The sequence below is a fragment of the Salmo trutta genome, chromosome 17 (assembly GCF_901001165.1).
Source record: "Salmo trutta chromosome 17, fSalTru1.1, whole genome shotgun sequence".
NCBI classification, from domain to species: Eukaryota; Metazoa; Chordata; class Actinopteri; order Salmoniformes; family Salmonidae; genus Salmo; species Salmo trutta.
In genome coordinates this window covers 12,579,580-12,602,237 of record NC_042973.1, presented here as the reverse complement: position 1 = coordinate 12,602,237, position 22,658 = coordinate 12,579,580, and the positions used below count along the sequence as shown (strand labels likewise).

General features: G+C 42.7%; 1 protein-coding gene across 3 annotated transcripts in view; it reads right to left on the bottom strand.

The window, feature by feature from the left end:
• LOC115151605 (rab GTPase-activating protein 1-like) overlaps positions 1-22,658 on the bottom strand; it is a 146,543-nt gene that overhangs the window by 49,314 nt on the left and 74,571 nt on the right. For 2 of the 3 annotated variants that reach the window (XM_029695676.1, XM_029695677.1), the window contains 3 exons: positions 8,994-9,107; positions 4,574-4,648; positions 2,233-2,358 (listed from right to left, as the gene is read on the bottom strand). In XM_029695676.1, coding sequence (XP_029551536.1) covers positions 2,233-2,358; positions 4,574-4,648; positions 8,994-9,107 — 315 coding nt within the window. Of the gene's footprint in view, positions 1-2,232; positions 2,359-4,573; positions 4,649-8,993; positions 9,108-21,725; positions 21,770-22,658 lie in introns of all 3 variants that reach the window. The other variant, XM_029695675.1, reaches the window with a different exon arrangement.

Here is a 22,658-nt window from a genome sequence, read left to right as displayed (position 1 = left end):
GCCGTGCTGCTGCACCAGTTTCAACTGTTCTGCCTGCGGCTATGGAACCCTGACCTGTTCACCGGATGTGCTACCTGTCCCAGACCTGCTGTTTTCAACTCTCTAGAGACAGCAGGAGCGGTAGAGATACTCTCAATGATCGGCTATGAAAAGCCAACTGACATTTACTTGAGGTGCTGACCTGTTGCACCCTCAACAACTGTGATTATTATTATTTGACCATGCTGGACATTTATGAACATTTGAACATCTTGGCCATGTTCTGTTATAATCTCCACCCGGCACAGCCAGAAGAGGACTGGCCACCCCTCATAGCCTGGTTCCTCTCTAGGTTTCTTCCTAGGTTTTGGCTATTCTAGGGAGTTTTTCCAAGCCACCGTGCTTCTACACCTGCATTGCTTGCTGTTTGGGGTTTAGGCTTGGTTTCTGTACAGCACTTTCAGATATCAGCTGATCTAAGAAGGGCTCTATAAATACATTTGATTTGATTTGAATTTGATATTGTTATTTACTGCTGCTCTTTAATTATTTGTTCTCTTTTTTTGTTGTTGGTATTTTCTTAAAACTGCATTGTTGGTTAAGGGCTTGTAAGCAAGCATTTCACCATTTCACTGTAAGGCCTACCTACACCTGTTGTATTCGGCACGTGACAAATAAAATTTGATTCTGGAAAGTTATCCCACCTCCACAGGGAAACTCTAGAGCTCTGTCAGTGACCATCGGGTACTTGGCTACCTCCCGGACCAAGTCCCTTCTCCCCGATTGCTCAGTTTGGCTGGGCGGCCAGCTCTAGGAAGTCTTGGTAGTTCTAAAATTCTTCCATTTAAGAATGGATGCCACTGTGTTCTTGGGGACCTTCAATGCAGCAGAATTTTTTTGGTACCCTTCACCGGATCTGTGCCTCGACACGATTCTGTCTCGGAGCTCTACGGACAGTTCCTTTGACTTCATGGCTTGGTTTATGCTCTGACATGCACTGTCAACTGTGGGACCATACAGACAAATCAAACAATGTCCAATCAATTGAATTTCCCACAGGTGGACTCCAATCAAGTTGTAGAAACATCTCAAGGATGATCAATGGAAATAGGATGCACATGAGCTCAATGTCGAGTCTCATAGCAAAGGGTCTGAATACTTTGTTTTTATTTAACTAGGCAAGTCAGTTAAGAACAAATTCTTATTTACAATGACGGCCTTCCCCGGCCAAACCCGGACGATGCTGGGCCGAATGGGCGCCACCCTATGGGACTCCCAATCATGGCCGGATGTGATAGAGCCTGGATTCGAACCAGGGACTGTAGTGATGCCTCCTCCTGCACTGAGATGCAGTGCCTTTATACCGCTGCGCCACTCGGTATCTGTTTTTTTATTTTTAATACATTTGCTAAACTTTCAAAAAAACGGTTTTTACTTTGTCATTATGGGGTATTGTATGTAGATTGCTGAGATTTATTTATTTTTGAATCCATTAATCCAAGGCTGTAACGTTACAAAATGTGGAAAAAGTCGAGGGGTATGAATACTTTCCGAAGGCACTGTATATGCCAATACATTGATTGACAGACTAGTGTAAATCAGTCAACTCAGTCAGTAAATCAGTCATTCAGTCAGTAAATCAGTCATTCAGTAAATCAGTCATTCAGTCAGTCATACAGTCAAGCAAGCGATCATCATCACAGCTTAGAAAGCGCCGTCAGAGAGGGAGTGAGAGAAGGAGAGAGCTGGAGAGAAAAGAGAAAGAGAAACTGACTTACTTCCACCTGTATGCCAACCCTTAGCGATTAATGCTAATATTCCTTAGCCTTGGGGAGCTAGCTTGTCAATACTAACCCAGTGTTGAAAAAAAGCCTACTTAGGGGAGGCTGAAATTGATTTCTGTACAAAATTAAACAACAATTTGGAGTGGACTAATAACGAACCTAAGGCTGGCCCTTACAAAAATAGAGTCAGTCCGTGCTCTTAAAGATGGAATCCTTAATGGTCAAACTGCTACGTCCGGTTGCGCAATGCACTCCCAGCTCTCCCGACCTCGTCAACAAAACAAAAACAATCATGTCTGTGGGGTGGACAGTGGCGCCGTTTCCATCTTTAAGGTGCATAGAGCACGGGTAAGTGTCTGGAGATATACACGCTGATGATGTGCGCACATACACGCATGACCATCATTATGTGACATTTTGTTAGGTTTGAAGTTTTTCCAGAGGGCTTCAGTGAAGCGGGCGGACTAACCTGGAGCAGTCGTTCCAGCTGGTAGAACTTGCAGTGCAGATCCTCAAAGTTGTTCTTGTAGAGTTCCCTCAGGCCGTACTCATACATGATCCTCCCCAGCACACAGAAGGCCTGCTCCTCAGGCATCTACAGCCACAGGACCAAACAGAACCAGTGGGAGGTTAGCGAGAGTGTACCAACAGAGGAACAAGAGAAGGAGAGCTCTGAGATACGGGGAGGTCAAGCGGAAGTTGTTTAATTTTATCCTTTGACCTTTTGGAACACCAGTCACTTTAATAATGTTTAATGTGGCTGAATCTGTGCTTGAAATTCACTACTCGACCTAGGGACCTTACAGATAATTGTAATGTGAGGTACAGAGAAGGGATAGTATTATTAAACACCATTATTGCATACAGAGTGAGTCCATGCAACTTATTATCTGACGTGTTAAGGAAGTTATTTAGGCTTGCCAAAGCAAAGGGGTTGAGTACTTACTGTCTCAAAACATTTCAGCTTTTCATTTTTCATTTATTTGTAAAAATGCCTACTAACATAATTCCACTTTGACATTATGGGGTATTGAACAGTGACACAAAATCTATATTTAATCCATTTGAAATTCAGGATGTAACATAAGAAAATGTGGAAAAAGTGTAAGGGTGTGAATACTTTCTGAAGGTACTGAATGTACAAAACATTAGGAGCACCTTCCTTATATTGAGTTGCGGCCCCTTTTGCCCTCATAGCAGCCTCAATTCGTTGGGGCATGGACTGTGTCGAAAGCGTTTCACAGGGATGCTGGCACATGCTGACTCCAATGCACAGTTGTATCAAGTTGGCTGGAAGTCCTTTAGGTGGTGGACCATTCTTGATGCACACGGGAAACTGTTGAGAAACTGGCGCGCCTAGCAAGAATGGCCCGACGAATTGAGGCTGTTCTGAGGGCAAAATGGGGGTGCAACTCAAAAGGAAGATGTTCCTAATGTTTGGTAAACTCAGTATATATAAAGATATATATAAGATTTATGTAATGTTGACATTTCAGCTCTTAATAGGCTTTTCTTAATAAACAAGGCACTGCCGTAAACAGGAGTAGGATAAATGATTGGTGGAGTCTCTTGTTACTTGAAAGTGTTGTTTTCTGTGGATTGAGGGAGGTTTTTTTAGACCCTCTGGGGAAGAGTTAGGAGACGGTTGGAGCATAGGGAAAAGTGGGAGAGGGAGTAAAAGAAAAGAACGATGTGTGTGGAGGGAGGGAGAAACAAGGTGAGAATCTGGTGAGTGTGAAAGAAAACCAGAAGGTGGGAGTGTCAGTGTGAAAGAGAAAAGGTGTGAGTATGCCCCCCCCCCTTTAATACACAGTGTTTGTGTTATGAGTGAGACGGTGTGTGTGTGTGAGAGAGAGACACCCACCCACAAGCAGGGACAGGGTGGTGGGTATTTAATCAGGTAGACAGTGTGTCCTGGGCTGAATGGGCCATTAATAATCTGGACACCTCCCCAGCCTCCTGCATTCCGATGGACCTCTCTTCCACCCCGCCCCCCCTTTCTATCACTCTACTCCTCCTTTCATATCTCGTTCTCTCTCTTTCACACCTTGCTCACCTTTTCATTTCAGCTTCCTTCATTTCCAATTACCTCTTCTCTCACCATCCTCACTCCACTTCTCCCCCCTCCACTTTGCCATCCAGCTCTTGTCCCTCCCTCCCGCCATCCATCTCGTTCCTCTCTCCACTTCTCCCTCCATCCTCTCCATCCTCTCTCCAATTCTCCCTCCATCCTTCCCTCTCCAATTCTCCCTCCATCCTTCCCCCTCCAATTCTCCCTCCATCCTTCCCCCTCCAATTCTCCCTCCATCCTTCCCCCTGCCTCCATCCTTCTCCATCCCTCCATCCTTCCTTCCCCCTCCCTCCATCCCTCCATCCTTCCTTCCCCCTCCCTCCATCCCTCCATCCATCCTTCCCCCTCCCTCCATCCTTCCCCCTCCCTCCATCCATCCTTCCCCCTCCCTCCATCCCTCCATCCTTCCCCCTCCCTCCATCCCTCCATCCTTCCCATCTCCTCTCAGACTTACTGTCCTGTTGTTCACCCTGTTCCTGCTGCACTCTCCACCCTTTGTTAAACCTCAACTTTCCTTCTCTCCATTGTTCTCACAATCAGTCCCAATACAACTGAATCTTAATACGTGCACTTTGCACTTATCCAAACTCTGCACTCCGCAATAGTTTTTCAGAGCCAATGTATTTTTATTATTTAATTAAATTGATAATCACAACAGTGCAGACTTCATTCTCAACCGCACTATGTGGGTTCCATAGACGTTGTGTAGACATTGTATTGAGGTTTGAGCCCCACTTACGTGCAGTAGCAGCACTGCAGCCAGGAAGGACTGTCCCTGACAGTAACCAATCTCCTCGTCATAGACTGAATAGGCCTGGAACACAAAGCAGAGAGCCAATAATGTCAGCCACCTCATACCATGAATAAGAGACTGTGTGTGTCATGCATGTAACATACTGAGTAAGGGAATTTTTTGTGTTTGTTAAAATGTGAAACACCAAACAGTTCAAAACACACAGTGCAGTTCTTAAGGTGTATACATGTTGCGGAGGATAAGTCCTTCTCACAGTAGATACTAGGCTGTTCAGTTGTTATTTGTGGTTTAAAAGTTGCTCAACGTCCGCAGTTGTACAGTTTTAGATCCATTTTCAACGGTCTATTTTGAAAGCCTTTTAATTGCCTAAATCTAATTGTTTTTGTCAAGTACACAGTTTCCAGCCGGTCTAAAAGGTGCACTGAAATGCTTTACAGTATATAGTACTATCAGCTCGCTCACATCGATAGTACATGTTGAGTTGTGAGTGGACCATTTGCACTGCTCATACAGCATAGAAAGCATATTTCCTTTGTTTCTTGCTGAAAGCCTTTCGGGACCATCTTTATCTGCGTGACTTTAATCTTGCAGGGACAATCAAGATGGAAAGCTTTGTAAAGCCCTGTTTTCAAAGGGCAGATTTAACAACAGAGAGGGAGGGTGTAGAGAGGGGGAGAGAGAGAGATAGCTCCCTGGTTCGGTCTTCTTCAAAGCACAGTTGGCAAAACAGCCTCCTCGAAATCTACAGTTTGGGGAATCACCCTTTTGCAGGGAAAGATGAAAAGATATACAGTGCATTCGGAAAGTATTCAGACCGCTTGACTTGACATGTTTTTTTTTTTTTTACGTTACAGCCTGATTCAAAAATAGATACAAAATAAATATATCATCAATCTACCCACAATACCCCATAATGACAAAGCAAAACCAGAAATGTTTGCAAATGTATTACAAATAAAAAAACTTAAATATCACATTTACATAAGTATTAAGACCTTTTACTCAGTACTTTATTGAAGCACCTTTGGCAGTGATTACAGCCTCAAGTCTTCTTGGGTTTGACAATTCGCACACCTGTATCTGGGGAGTTTCTCCCATTCTTCTCTGCAGATGTGTCAGGTTGGATGGGGAGCATCGCTGCACAGCTATTTTCAGGTCTCTCCAGATATGTTTGATCGGGTTCAAGTCCGGGCTCTGGCTGGGACACTCAAGGACATTCAGAGACTTGTCCCGAAGCCACACCTGAGTTGTCTTGGTTGTGTCTTTAGGGTCGTTGTCCTGTTGGAAGGTGAACTTTGCCCCAGTCTGAGCGCTCTGGAGCAGGTTTTCTGTTCATCTTTCCCTCGATCCTGACTAGACGCCCAGTCCCTGCTGCTGAAAACCATCCCCACAGCATGATGCTGCCACCACCATGCACCACCGTAGAGATAGTGCCAGGTTTCCTCCAGACGTGACAATTGGCATTCAGGCCAAAGAGTTCAATCTTGGTTTAATCAGACCAGTGAATCTTGTTTCTCATGGTCTGAGAGTCCTTTAGGTGCCTTTTGGCAAACTCCAAGAGGGCTGTCATGTGTCTTTTACTCAGGAGTGGCTTCCGTCTGGCCACTCTCCAATAAAGGTCTGATTGGTGGAGTGTTGCAGAGATGGTTGTCCTTCTGGAAGGTTCTCCAATCACCACAGAGGAACTCTGGAGCTCTTTCAGAGTGAACATCAGGTTCTTGGTCACCTCGCTGACCAAGGCCCTTCTCCCTGATTGACCAGCTTGGCCAGGCGGCCAGCTCTAGGAAGAGTCTTGGTGGTTCCAAACTTCTTCCATTTAAGAATGATGGAGGCCACTGTGTTCTTGAGGACCTTCAATGCTGCAGACATTTTTTGGTACCCTTACCCAGATCTGTGCCTCGACACAATCCTGTCTCGGAGCTCTACGGCAATTCCTTCGACCTCATGACCAACTATGGGACCTTATATATGGACAGGTGTGTGCCTTTCCAAATCAAATGAATTTACCACAGGTGGACTCCAATCAAGTTGTAGAAACATCAAGGATGATCAATGGGAACAGGATGGACCTGAGCGCAATTTAGAGTCTCATAAGAAAAGGGTCTGAATACTTATGTAAATAAGGAATGACTGGTTTTTATTTTATAAAAAAAATTTGCCAACATTTCTAAAAACCTGTTTTCGCTTCGTCGTTATGGGGTATTCTGTGTAGATTGATACAGATTTCTATTTACTTAATCCATTTTAGAATAAGGCTGTAACGTAACAAAATGTGGAAAAAGTCAAAGGGTCTGAAAAACTTTCAGAATGCACTGTACACTTTACATCTCAAATGACACCCTACTCTGCATAATACCACAGATAAAACAATGACACAGATATTTCACTGGATGTATAAATGTGAAGAACCCGGTTGGCGTTGTCACTTACTACCAAATATGGTAGTGAGAGGAAGCCCACGATAACTCATTTGTTCCCATTCATTGGAAAAGACAAGATGGGGTCCATCTTGGTTTAGTTACAAAATCTTTGATAATACTGTGCTACTTTTGACCAGAGCCTTGTGCCCTACTACTGCACATATTCAAACATCACTTGAACCTTCTGTCCCGAGGACCTACTTAACAATGTCATAAGCAGGACAAAACTGATGACAATTAATGACATGAGTGGCTACGTGATGAATTATCTTATTAATTCACACCATCAGCGTATACAGGATTCTCATCAGCTGGCATCATGTAGTTTCTAGGGACTTGGTTCTGGGTGCAAAGATGAGCCATCTTGATCGTTTATGACATAATTATTGGTGTTAAATGTTAACCTTAAAGTGGATTCAAATAAAATCCACAGTTGACTATAACATTACATCCATATTATAAACAGTATATTATGTCAATGAGTCTTGGTTGCTGTAACATTCTCCACAGTCCATTGCTTTTAAAACAGAAATGAAATCTGTTTTTCTATGCGTTTCCACCTGGAATAGGGAGAGAAGTGTAATTGAGGAGCTATACTCCGCCAGGCTGCCTTGAGAGTAAGAGACGTTTGATGGAGTGTTGCCATTCAGCCCACTCTGCCATGGTTAGATGGATGTACAGTGCTAGCTGGATGGGGGTCCGGGATAGATGACATTCCTATTTGTCAGCCAGGACAGATTAACTGTGGCTGGCTGTTGTGTGTAATGATTATCGTTTGGAGCACAACCAATCACGTGGTAGAGAATTTGACTTAATATTGTGGTCCTTTGTAGATCAGTTGGTAGAGCATAGCTGTTGTAATGTCAGGGTAGTGGGTTTGAATCCTGGCACCACCCATACACATCAAATGGATGCACGCATGACTTTGGATAAAAGCGCCTGCTAAAAGTAAATATGATGTATATTATATTACCGAGCATCAGAGTAGGAGTTCTGATCTGGGATCAGTTTCTGCCTTTTAGATTGTAATTATTATTATTATTATTAGGTACAGGGGGATGTTTCTCTGGATATATTTTTTTTAATGCTGGTCCTGACCCAATTCCTTCACAAGGACAATGCATGTCCTTTGAACTTACCTGGACAAAAAGTATTGTAGGAATAGAATAGGAGCTAAAAGTACATGTCTCTTCAGGAACTAACCAACCCTATCAACAGGCAATCTACATGGATTTGCATACAAATGAAAGCCTGGTGCTAAACTGACATAGTTGGTAAGTTAAGACACTTTGTGTGTGTGTGTGTGTGTGTGTGTGTGTGTGTGTGTGTGTGTGTGTGTGTGTGTGTGTGTGTGTGTACGCCTTTCAATCCGTTGTTTCACCACAGCACCCTTCTTGTGTTCTCTGAATTACCAGATGAAAGAAAACGTAGCATCATTCTGGATTCATACCTTATCTATATTCTATTTGAGTTACATGTTTTAAAACTAAAAGCTTATGTGTTGGTTTTGAGCAAGATACAAAAGTTAGCTATTGTATCGGTGTGCATCCTAACATGTTACCATGTCAACTTGGTGTGTGGTTTGTGTTAGCTTGTATGTTTCTGTTCAGAGTACTTTTCTGTGCATCTGTGTCTTCAGTATGTATCGGGTCATCATACAAGGAAAGCTTTTAGCTGCTCTTGCAAGTCATCTAACAATAGTTTTAGTGATAGAGAAACACAAATTCATTCTGACAGCTACACTCCTTCCCGCATTACCTTGGACAATGAAGCTAAAACTATTTAACTTTGATCTATACTCAAGCCTTTTGGGGTTGAGATCAAACGTTTCATATGAGGCGACAGTACAGAATGTCACTTTTTATTTGAGGGTTTTTTCATACATACAAATTAAAAACATTTGATATCAAATACAAAATGCTGGAGTATAGAGCCAAATTAAAAGTTGCAGAAACGTCGATCACCAGTGTGTCATCCATCCGTACCTTACAGATCTTGTAGAGGGAGTCCTGTCCGTCTCCGTCCGTGTCTTTGAAGTAGTCATGAGCGGGGAAGGTCCGGTGGATGTCTCTGGTGATCACTCCGTCCTGAGCCGAGTCCTGCAACACAAAACAAGGGCTGTGTAAGACATATGTGACTGTTTAACTCCATATACAAATGCAACTATAAATATGAAATGTGATTGTGTGTGAACACACCACTATACTGTGTACATACAGGCACGTACGAACAAGATCATTCCCAACAGACTCTAAATAGCTATTCCAGTCTTTCAAAACCTACAAGCAACATGACTTAGAGTCAGAGAGAAATGTATAATTGGACATTTTATCAATACACCATACAACTTCACTAAACATCCGTGCATTATTCAAATAGCTATAGTATGCACAAGGAAACATATTCAGAGGAACAACGCCACCCAACATGTTTAAGTCAGTAGACTAGAGAGAGAGAGAGACAGCGAGAGCGAGAGAGAGAGAGAGTGAGAGAAAGCCCAGAAGGAGAAAGAGAATGATATTTTCTGGTTTTCAGAGCATATTCTGTGTGAGCGCCTGGTGATGTCCCATTCCACTCAGCTGCTGCCTGGGCTTTCTAATCTGCAGTGCAGCACTTCCTCCAGGATGACTGGCAGCCTGGCATTCTCACACTAACAACTGTGAGCTACAGATAAAACAGGTCCCGGAACCCTGTCGGCTCTGACTGGTGTGTGTGTGTGTGTGTGTGTGTGTGTGTGTGTGTGTGTGTGTGTGTGTGTGTGTGTGTGTGTGTGTGTGTGTGTGTGTGTGTGTGTGTGTGTGTGAGAAAGTGAAAATACACATTTGGTCTCTTTCTAGTTCACGTGTATCACAGAAGAGGAACTGCCAGCCTTTGCGAGTTTGAGAGACGCACGAGTCAAAACAAAATGCACCAAAGTAGATGACACTCAATTGTGTATAATGGGGTTAATTGTGTGCAATGGAGTTAAAGTGAAGTGGAGGGAAGCACTGCTGACTGTTATTTTGCTGCTTTCTCTCATTTGCTCTACAACTGAAAGCTTCTCTTTATTTGGGCTTGTTTGATCCCCCTCTACATTCTGCGTTAGAAGTGGGAAAATGGGGTCTCACCCCGCTGTGCAACCCTCTTCATGGTCAGATAGGACTGAGGACTGCAGTAAGCCAGGGGAGGTCACTGCCTGGCATGAGCATCAACACACAGGCTAAAATGCCATTCAGCTCACATTAGGTAGAAGTTGACCTTGACCACAGGTCTACAGCCGAATAAAAGGGGGAGAATGAGAGACAGAGAGCAACAAATGGAGAAATAAATAGACACACTGAGTGTACAAAACATTAAGAACACCTGCTCTTTCCGAGATATAGACTGACTAGGTGAATCCAGGTGAAAGCCATGATCCCTTATTGATATCACTTGTTAAATCCACTTCAAATCAGTGTACATGAAGGGGAGGAGACAGGTTAAAGAAGGATTTTTAAGTCTTGAGACATGGATCGTGTATATTTTATTTTACCTTTGTTTAACCAGGTAGGCAAGTTGAGAACAAGTTCTCATTTACAACTGCGACCTGGCCAAGTCAAAGATATAGTGAGGGAAAAAAGTATTTGATCAACTGCTGATTTTGTACGTTTGCCCACTGACAAAGAAATGATCAGTCTATAATTTTAATGGTAGGTTTATTTGAACAGTGAGAGACAGAATAACAACAACAAAAAATCCAGAAAAACGCATGTCAAAAATGTTATAAATTGATTGGCATTTTAATGAGGGAAATAAGTATTTGACCCCTCTGCAAAACATGACTTAGTGGCAAAACCCTTGTTGGCAATCACAGAGGTCAGACGTTTCTTGTAGTTGGCCACCAGGTTTGCACACATCTCAGGAGGGATTGTGTCCCACTCCTCTTTGCAGATCTTCTCCAAGTCATTAAGGTTTCGAGGCTGACGTTTGGCAACTCGAACCTTCAGCTCCCTCCACAGATTTTCTATGGGATTAAGGTCTGGAGACTGGCTAGGCCACTCCAGGACCTTAATGTGCTTCTTCTTGAGCCACTCCTTTGTTGCCTTGGCCGTGTGTTGTGGGTCATTGTCATGCTGGAATACCCATCCACGACCCATTTTCAATGCCCTGGCTGAGGGAAGGAGGTTCTCACCCAAGATTTGACGGTACATGGCCCCGTCCATCGTCCCTTTGATGCGGTGAAGTTGTCCTGTCCCCTTAGCAGAAAAACACCACCAAAGCATAATGTTTCCACCTCCATGTTTGACGGTGGGGATGGTGTTCTTGGGGTCATAGGCAGCATTCCTCCTCCTCCAAACACGGCGAGTTGAGTTGATGCCAAAGAGCTCCATTTTGGTCTCATCTGACCACAACACTTTCACCCAGTTGTCCTCTGAATCATTCAGATGTTCATTGGCAAACTTCAGACAGGCATGTATATGTGCTTTCTTGAGCAAGGGGACCTTGCGGGCGCTGCAGGATTTCAGTCCTTCACGGCGTAGTGTGTTACCAATTGTTTTCTTGGTGACTATGGCCCCAGCTGCCTTGAAATCATTGACAAGATCCTCCCGTGTAGTTCTGGGCTGATTCCTCACCGTTCTCATGATCATTGCAACTCCACGAGGTGAGATCTTGCATGGAGCCCCAGGCCGAGTGAGATTGACAGTTCTTTTGTGTTTCTTCCATTTGCGAATAATCGCACCAACTGTTGTCACCTTCTCACCAAGCTGCTTGGCGATGGTCTTGTAGCCCATTCCACTACAATCTTGTCCCTGACATCCTTGGAGAGCTCTTTGGTCTTGGCCATGGTGGAGAGTTTGGAATCTGATTGATTGATTGCTTATGTGGACAGGTGTCTTTTATACAGGTAACAAACTGAGATTAGGAGCACTCCCTTTTAGAGTGTGCTCCTAATTTCAGCTCGTTACCTGTATAAAAGATACCTGGGAGCCAGAAATCTTTCTGATTGAGAGGGGGTCAAATACTTATATTTCCTCATTAAAATTTATAACATTTTTGACATGTGGTTTTCTGGATTTTTTGGTTGTTATTCTGTCTCTCACTGTTTAAATAAATCTACCATTAAAATTATAGACTGATCATTTCTTTGTCAGTGGGCAAATGTACAAAATCAGCAGGGGATCAAATACTCCCCCCCCCCCTCACTGTATATGCCATTCAGAGGGTAAATGCCTTTGAACGGGGTATGGTAGTAGGTGCCAGGCGCACCGGTTTGTGTCAAGATCTGCTTGTGTCAAGAGCTGCTGGGCTTTTCAAGCTCAACAGTTTCCAGTGTGTATCAAGGATTGTCCCCCACCCAAAAGATATCCAGACAACTTGACACAACTTTGGGAAGCATTGGAGTCAACATGGGCCAGCATCCCTGTGGAATACTTTCAACACCTTGTAGAGTCCATGCCCTGATGAATTGAAGCTGTACTGAAGGGAAAGGTGGGGGGCTTTATACAGCCGTATAAAGCTGTATTCTAAAACATATAACAGCTCATACATGTATATAAAGCATTATACGGTACCGTCAGATTTTAAGTAATGTGTTGCTCAAATATCATACTGAAATAACATATGTGCAACAGCAGTGTCCGTCTCATAGAGGACTGGGTTAGAACACACTACTATGACATAGGCCTTGTTTTGTTATGATTCTGTCCGGCTAATACTAATTGGATGTGCGTAGCTAGTAGCCAATAGCCTAAGAACAGCTTAGGGAGCAACGGATTCATTTAAGGCAGCAAACAACAGACCGTTGAAGGGTTTGACTGTGGCTGCTGCTGCCAGCTTGGCACATGACAACCTGTAATGCTTAACGAGATTGGAAACGAGGAGGTGGTATGACACACGACGCATTATGGGTGGGTTGGAACTAACCGTTTTATATTCGTCCGTTACTAGAGCAAAAGCCATGGATGTTTCTTAGTGCAATGTGTCTTGGCATTTCTTGAGAGTATGAAGATAATAGAGTATAACAATACCATAGATACCAGCATGAACATGTACACACATACTCTCTGAACAATCCCCCCCTTCCACACCACTCTAACCAGTCTAATAATTAAACAAAGCGCAGTACCATGGCAACATCAATCTGGGTCTGTAGGAATCTCGTTGACAGGGACAGTTGTAAACAGTTTGATTAAATTAACGGCACGTCACTACTAATTTAAGGCGCCATTAGTCACCTAAAGCCAGTAAATAAGGCTAGGTCTCCTCTCTACTTCTTCAGATGAGACAGTTCTCTGATACAATGTCCTTGGCGTCTCTGCTCCGTGCCACTGGCTTGTTGTCACACTGCACTCAAAGAAAGGAACAGAGACGAAAGGGAGAGGAGGCAGAATGTATGAGCAAGGATTTGGGTGTGTGTGCATTGGTCAATGACATTGGCAATGTGTGTTTGTCTGCGTATGTACAGTGGAGTCGACATTATTGCCACCCTTGATAAAGATGAGCAATAATGACTGCATAAAATAAACCCATTTAAATACTGAGCTATATTGTACGCTCAATAAAAATGGGGGAAATTATATTATTCTACACTAACACAATTGCTCAAAGAAAGATTTTGTTTAACAAGTAATATTTTTTTCTCTCAAAAAGGTAGGGGTAAAAATTGACACCCCTAAAGATTATTATAAATAGATAAATGTTTAGTATTTGGTCCCATATTCCTAGCACGCAATGACTACCATCAAGCTTGTAACTATACAAACTTGCTGGACGCATTTGCAGTTCGTTTTGGCTGTGTTTCAGATTATTTTGTGCCGAATAGAAATTAATGTTAAATAATGTATTGTATTTTTGGGAGTCACTTATATTATAAATAAGAATGTTTCTAAACACAATCTACATGAATGTGGATGCTACCATGATTACGGATAATCCTGAATTAATCCTGAATAATGATGAGTGAGAAAATTACAGTGGGTCAAAAGGTAATAACCCAAGACATTACTGATAACAGGGGAGGTTAGCATGTCTTGGGGGGTATGATATTTGACACTTACCTTCTCACTCATCATTATTCATTCAGGATTATGTGCAATAATGGTAGCATCCACATTACTATAGAAGTAATATGGGACAGCGCATTAAAGTTTTGACTACTATATTTATAAGAATCTTTAAAAAGGTGTCAATAATTTTGACCACTACCTTATTGAGAAGAATTGTTGTTCAACAAAATCTCTTTATCTGAGCAATAAAATAATTTCCCCCATTTTATTGAGCATAGAATACAGCCCAGTATTTGAATGTTGTATTTTATACAGTCATTATTGCTCATCTTTAGCAAGGGTGTCAATTTTGGAACCCACCGTATATGTGAAATGTGGGCATGCGTGTGTATTCTTTATCATTTCAAAAGAGGGGGCTATTTTTCTTGTGTGGTGCAACAGACTAGGGCTGTTGCGGTGACTGTATTACCGCCACAGCAGCGGTCACAGCAGTTAGCAAGTTTGGTAGGCTACTAATGACCAGCAGCAGCATCTGAGCTTGGAGAAGCCTAATCACTGTGACAAAACAGTCACATGGAATTTGACTTCCTTCATGACTCTGGTACTCAGCCCTCTATTGTCCCTCTAATCACTCTGATATCAACACAAATGAAATAGAAAATCTAATGAAAACACACATTACTATAGGCTATGCAATAGTGCGAGAAAACAAAGTGATGGGCTCTACTAAAAAGAGGAGGATCCCATCAGCTTTCTATAGGCTAGGCCTACTATATTTATTTCTCATCTTTCCTAATATTAAGCACATTGCTTATATTTACAACAGGACAATAGCCTACATGGCTGGCATGAAATGAACCACGTGAAAAGCGTCCTCCAATCTTTATTTAAGTGCATAGATTACATATTTTTTTCCGCTGCCAGGTGCACAATAATGGTCCATTCTAAATCAAAACAAATCTCACACATATTTTATTTATTATATGTAAAGACAAGATTAAATCAAGAATAGTCTGATGGGTGACAATATTAGCCTTTACTTAATACACTCAATTAGTATTTGGTTGCATGTAAACTTCTGACCCACTGGGAATGTGATGAAAGAAATAAAAGCTGAAATAAATCATTCTCAATACTATTACTCTGACATTTCACATTCTTAAAATGAAATGGTGATCCTAGCTGACCTAAGACAGGGAATTTTTACTAGGATTAAATGTCAGGAATTGTGAAAAACCGAGTTTAAATGTATTTCGCTAAGGTGTATGTAAACTTTTGACTTCAAATGTATATTATCACTTGTGAATGATGCCCAGCATAAGAAACAAAGCCTTTTTTTGCGACTTTTTCGAATCATAGTCGCACACCTCATGTAGCCCATAGGCCTATATGTTTTAATAAGGTTTGTATCACAATTAAAGTGGCCAAATAACTTCTTAAAATGAAGCACATTAATCCGCTTTACAAGGGGTGTAGAGCCTAACTGGCATATATAAGCAGCGTGGGAGTTTCACGTTGGGGAAGACAATTTACACCATTAAAACGCACCTTTATAATATAAGCATTACGTGCATAATTGCATTTGCGGTAACTTTTGATAATGGTGTTTTCCACTAATTGAATATTTGCGCTTATAGCTTTCTACCATGTGCGCATTGCTGTGCTTATAATGTTAAGAAATAGCCTAATAGTTTATCAACATTTTAAACGAAACGTTCAGATCTGTTGTGTCAGCCACATTGCATCCCTCAACTGTCCAAGACTATGTTAGGAATATGTATTTCTCGCACAGAATAGGTTAACATTTGTACTATGGGGGACAGTAGAATGACATAGGCTAGTGCTTTTGCTGTTCATTAGGCCTACACAAGTTTTCCAATGCAGATGTTTAACCATGTGGTGTGTGTGTATGTTTTGAAGATGTAAAATCATGACGTCTGGTCTCATGCCCTGACATTTTATTGAAGTTTGTGGTAAATTAGTATTAGTGACTTATTCTTGAGTAACAGTTCTAAAACAGTGTTTGTCAACTCGTCTGCTGGCTGACGAAAAGTAATTGTGGACAGTTCTTCCAATATGCAACTTAGAATTGGATAAGGACGCATGCAGTTGGGTCCCCGATGCGTCTGTCTTCACTTGAAGCCTGTGAGAAAGACCCGATCACGTGATCGAGCGCACAGAACTCAGGGAGAAGGGTACAACGGCCACAAAAGGCATAGATTTTTTTAGGGTGCACTACGGCCACGCAAAGGGGATGCCGCCGTGAAATTCTATGCATCATCAAGTGCTTGTCAAATTGTGAATGAGAGACTGATGTATTGTGTACAGCCTGCGCAAAAAACAAAGATCATGACTTTCAAGCTACTTTTTTCAAATCATCATTAGTCTCATCATGCAGCCTTACAATGTATTAAACATCAAAACATATAGCGCAACATTAGTAGAACTAAAGTCACATTAATATCTCTAAATTAAGCATAAAGGAATACCTAGTTCTCAACACAGAATAGCCGTATGTGCGCACTCCCTCAAATCATTTGGAGAAAATACCCTTTCTATTTTATTCAGCTTAGTTCAATTGTATTCTTCATACTATAAAATAATACCACGGAATTCTAAGCAAATCTTGTCTGCTAAATGAACTAGTGTAGCCCACAGCCATTTGACATAGCCAGATCAAGACAACAACAGAGTATGCTATTCTGTTCTCCTGAAATAGACTACATTTTCTTCATATCATGCTTCTTTAGACCGGTCTAAAATAAATAATGGGATTTATTGTGAAGGTGTAGGCTATATGACATGGATTTAGTAGACGTTTTAAAATGTAGGTGTTCCAAAAGGTCTGCACCAGTGGCTTGTGTGGAAGACAGGAGATGCTACATGTGTTTATGTTAATTAACAGTCAATTACCGTGAGACCGACAGTTATTTGCTTGATAATCACAGGCTGACGAAATTTGGTGACCGCCACAACCCTACTCCAGACCCACTATCATCATTAAGCATGCTGTATTACTGTACTGGATGGTGACAGTAGGAACATTATGTGGGCATGGGTTGATCTAGATTTACCAGGGTCTCAAAGACCATCCTCTCCAATACAATCTTATCATAAAGAAACCATTCAAGAATCTCTCTCTCTCCACACACACACCCTTCCACTCCCTCATCATAACATGTCATGGAAACATTGTCCCACCAGGTCAGAATCCCCATGAACCACCGCATGTTATGATACATAATATAATACATATGTAGGGATTCAACAAAACAACTGAAGCAGGATAAGGTCAGAGTATAGTGTAGTGTGTGTGTAATGCAGTCTTGCTAGTCCCCCGGCTCTCTTTGGAGTGACTGTCTGGAGATAAACGGGAGGGTGTGTGTGTGTGGGGGGGGGGAACAGTGAAAGAAAAACAGAAAGAGAAACAAAAAGGAGAGAGTTATTCTAATTGCAGCTTGGGGGCCTGTTGGCAGACAAGGCATTACTCTTCCCCGCGAGCAACACAGGCAGGTAACCCATTTAGCACCCAAAAATAAAGTGCTGATTTTGCCAAGTCAAGCTAACACTCCCACACCCATCGCCTCATTCCCTAACAAGCTCACTCTGCAACCAGAGCTGGTGGTAACTAAGTCACTCAGGTGCAAACCTCGAATGCCGCTCACACCTCGGGCAAGATGCACCGGGGAATTGGGCACTACACAACCGGGTACTACACAGCCGGGTATACTGAGGTCAGCACCAGTAACTGGAGATGCTGATACTAATAATGCTTGAAAAAGGTGTTATACACCAGATAAAGGCTGGAAATTATACTCAACTCAAACACCATTACACTGCATTAAATAAATACGAGTCAAATGCTGCCCTGAGGAGGGCTGGGTTGTGTGTCTGGAAAGAACAGTCATCTAAGCTGCAATCCAGGCACAGTCACTAGTTAATAGTGCAATGGATCGGATCTTGCTCTGCCCCAAAGTCTAGCCATCGCCCTTTTACTCCATTTGTCCTTCTCTCTCTTTCTGTGTGAAAGAAAATGGATCTCATCTGTGGTGCGGTGTCGTAAAGCCCATGGTTCCTGACAAATAGGCTCCATAAATAAGCAGAGGGAGCAGGGGGAATCCAAATGGTAATTTAGTCACAAACATCTGTGAAGGAAGCCTGCCTCAGGCAAACAAGCTGTCATTCATTTTACTGCCGTAATTACTAAGCCTAATTCGAAGCTAGTCTGACTTGGAGTTTTCTATACGGGTTGACGGATCAAGCCCAGCTGTTTGCGTTGGCCAAGGCCCAGTCAACAAGCTACTGCTGGACCCTGTCAGAACAGAAAGACAAAACCGATGACCTTCAAGCCCATTGATCTGAGGTGTGCTCACCTCTGTGGCACACCGGTGGATCACTTAAAGCCCTGCTGGAAGGTTCCACACAGGCTGGTTGTGGATCTGTGTTGCTATGCTATCGTCTGGTCTAAAGCAGTGATGCCCAATCCATTTCTCTGGAAAACTGTTGCAGTTATTGCACGATTGTTCTATTCCAGCACGTGTGTTTCCGCTAAGCAAAGGCTTGATGATTGTTTGACTAGGTGAATCAGGTGTTCTAGTGCTGGTATCAAACAAAAAAGTCCAACGGCTGTTGTCAAACTGTTGAATAGGTACTCCTCAGAATAATTAGGGGATTATTTACTTGACCATGAACAAGCTTACATCTGGCCACACGGGACCATCAAAGCCTTGGTCGATCAGACCCTTAAACCAGGTTTATGTAATGAAGGTTTCAGACGCCGACAGGAGAGGAAGCAGTCAGACCCCATTAAGCCCAACCTGACAGCCAGTCCAATCAGTGTGGAGCGAGATCCCGGCTGACAAGTGATGCTAGCATCCTGTTGAGAGACTCAGAGATAGCCACAGTAAGCCAGGCAGCTAGCTGCATTGTGCTTATGGAGACAGATCCCCCTACTCTGGGCTGACGTGGGTGCACTGCACATTAGACATAGCAAAAGTTGATCCAAAAGTTCCTGGGTAGCCATATTAAGAAATATGTGCATCCAGTTATCAGACAAGTTGCAATGAGCAAGTGTGACTAACTTGTCCTGCCTATTGGTGAACGCTTTGGAACGAAATGGCCTGGCACACTGCTGATGGGTGCAGTTAGGTATCCCCCACCCAACATATGTTCCACTTAACACACAAAGCATGCTTCTAGAACTTTTCAGAAAGTTCTCAGTACTGTTGTATCCTATGGTGTATCGAATAGAACATTGCCGGGAGTCTCTTGTAGCCTGGTCGAGGACGAGAGTATGACTGAGGCAGACAGATGGGCATGTCTTCACCCATCCTCACACCCGGCTGAGTGGAACAGCCCTGTCACCAGCAGACCACCCTGCTGCGGCATGACCCAGATCGCAGGGGGATGCCAAAGTGCTCATCACAACCACCCCCCCGATTGAGAGCGAGCAAAGGCGGTGTAGTGCACCACGCTGGAGAGCAGCGCCTCAGATGAACAGGCAGCATGGTGTCAGAGAGCATCTCTGTCTGGGGACTAAACCTTGGCACGTCTCCAGGGAAAGTTCTCCTGGGTCAGAATCTGAAAGGAGTGGTTGGAGTGGAAACAGCCATGGAAGTCATGAGGTACAGTCAAATGCATTACCATCACAATGTGTGGCACAGCCAGGAGTTAGAACGTTAATATCAAGTGTCTATGTTCTCCAATTCTCACTTATTTACTCCCATCCCCTCAGTTCATCAACTGTCCCTTTAGGGGTTGTCTCTCAAAAAAGGTGTGAAACGAAGGTGTCCCATTTTCTTTCCCCACTACAAAGGCTGGCAACGCTGATATCACACTGGGCAAAAACTTTCCACGTCATTTAACCAAAAACATTAAATGTGATGACGTTGAATGAACCAGAAAAAGGGATTGGACTTGAAAAAAAAGCCATCAACGCAAGGGAATTGTTTTAGTTTTTTTCACTAAACTTAACCCAATTTAAAAAATATATATTTAACATTGAATTCAACCAAATGTACAGTACCAGTCAAAAGTTTGGACATACATACTCATTCAAGGGTTTTTCTTTATTTTGACTATTTTCTACATTGTAGAGAAATACTGAAGACATCAAAACTATGAAATAACACATATTGAATCATGTAGTAACCAAAAGTGTTAGAAATATCAAAATATATTTTATATTTGAGATTCTTCAAAATAGCCACCCTTTGCCTTGATGACAGCTTTGCACACTCTTGGCATTCTCTCAACCAGCTTCATGAGGAATGCTGTTCCAACAGTCTTGAAAGAGTTCTCACATATGCTGAGGACTTGTTGGCTGCTTTTCCAACTCATCTTAATTGGGTTGAGGTTGGGTGATTGTGGATGCCAGGTCATCTGATGCAGCACTCCATCACTCTATTTGGTCAAATAGCCTTTACACAGCCTGGAGGTGTGTTAGGTCATTGTCCTGTTGAAAAACAAAATGATAGTGGGACTAAGTGCAAACCAGATGGGATGGCGTATCGCTGCAGAGTGCTGTGGTAGCCATAACGGTTAAGTTTGCCTAAATAAATCACAGACAGTGTCACCAGCAAAGCATCTCCACACCATCACACCTCCTCCTCCATGCTTCATGGTGGGAACCACACATGCAGAGATCATCTGTTCACCTACTCCGCGTCTCACAAAGACACGGCGGTTGGAACCAAAAACCTCAAACTTGGACTCGTCAGACCTAAGGGCACATTTCTATTGTCCATTTGATCGTGTTTTTTGGACCAAGCCAGTCTCCTCTTCTTATTGGTGTCCTTTAGTAGTGGTTTCTTTGAAGCAATTCTACTATGAAGGCCTGAGTCACACAGTCTCCTCTGAACAGTTGATGTTGAGATGTGTCTGTTACTTGAACTCTGTGAACCATTTATATGGGCTGCAATCCGAGGTGCTCTAATGAACTTATCCTCTGCAGCATAGTTAACTCAGGGTCTTCCTTTCCTGTGGCGGTCCTCATGAGAGCCAGTTTCTTCATAGCGCTTGATGGTTTTTGCGACTGCACTTGAAGAGTTATTGAAATGTTCCGGATTGACTGACCTTCATGTCTTAAAGTAACAATAGACTGTCGTTTCTCTTTGCTTATTGGAGCTGTTCTTGCCAATAACATGGACTTGGTATTTTATCAAATAGGGCTATCTTCTGTATACCACCCTTACCATGTCACAACACAACTGATTGGCTCAAACGCATTAACAAAATAAATTCCACAAAATTAACAAGGCCCACCTGTTCATTAAAATGCATTCCAGTTGACTACCTCATGAAGCTGGTTGAGAGAATGCCAAGGGTGTGCAAAGCTGTCATCAAGGCAAAGTGTGGTTACTATGATGAATAACAAATATATTTTGATTTGTTTAAAACTTTGATTACTACATGATTCCAAATGTGTTATTTCATAGTTTTGATGTCTTCCCTATTATTCTACAATGTAGAAAATAGTAAAAATAAAATAAAAACACTGGAATAAGTAGGTGTTCTAACGTTTGACTGGTAATGTATAACTTAATGAGCTGGATTGCTTGTCTTTTTGTTTGCGCTCATTATCATAATTTGCTAGCAGCTTCTATGGAAATTCTCTAGTACTTGTGCTAAGTTTGTTAGCATTCTGGTAATAGACGCCCAATGGGCTTTTTTGCACTTTTAGGGCCCACTTGTGTACTAAGCCGGTAATACCGTTAATCTTGGGATGAGATACCGCCCAACCCTAGCTCTTACCTCTGGCAAAACATCTGTGGAGGAGACCTGGAGCGAGGCTCCCACTGTTTATAGAGAGAGAGAGAGCGAGAGAGCGAGAGAGAGAGAGAGAGAAGAGTAGAGCCAGGTGACTGACAGAAGGAATATTACTGGGCCTATTTCTTCCCTGGGTAAAATCTAACACTCAAAGCAACCCATAATTAAAATTGACAAAGTTGCATTAGCATGATCACACAGTCCAACCTTACACAGAGGACCAAACAAATAAAAGGTGAGAGGGAGAAGTGGGTGAGAGAAGGGGAAAGAGGGGAGAGTGGGAAGGAAAGGTGGGGTGCCTTTTAAGCCTTGCCAGAGTAGAGACAGATTAATCTTGTTCATGAATTATGCATGTGTGGCGCTGTGTGTGATCGTGCTGAAGGCCTGTTATTAAGTGTGTCGTGGGGAGAAAACATAGTGCATCTACAGACCTCACAAGCAACCGTCTTGAACAGCATTGAGAGAGAGAGGGTTATCATTCTTCAATTTTTGGTACTCTGGGCAGTGGCTAAAGAGATGTTGTGACTTAAGTGACAAACCAGACGGCAACGTGTGACATCCCTCTATATTCTGCTGATATTCAGACGATGGCATTCCATTTTTAAAATCAGTCCCTCAGTGACTTTTGTCCTATTGTCATGGCCAGGAATTTTGGGTGATTTTGCAGGCCCATTCCAAGTGGAGTGCACTTGGCGCCGACTCCTCAGAGTGATGCATGGTGCTAGAGCAGGATAGGAATGTGGCCAGACTGGTGGTACGGGGCACCAGATAAAGTGCACCCCCCCACGCACCTGACATTTCTACAGTTGTGTTTATATCAAAGGACATGGGTTGTGTCCATTTCTCCGTAGCCACAAAGTCTGATTCCACAGCCACATTCGGCCACAAGAATGACATCATTACATTTTTAAAGAGACA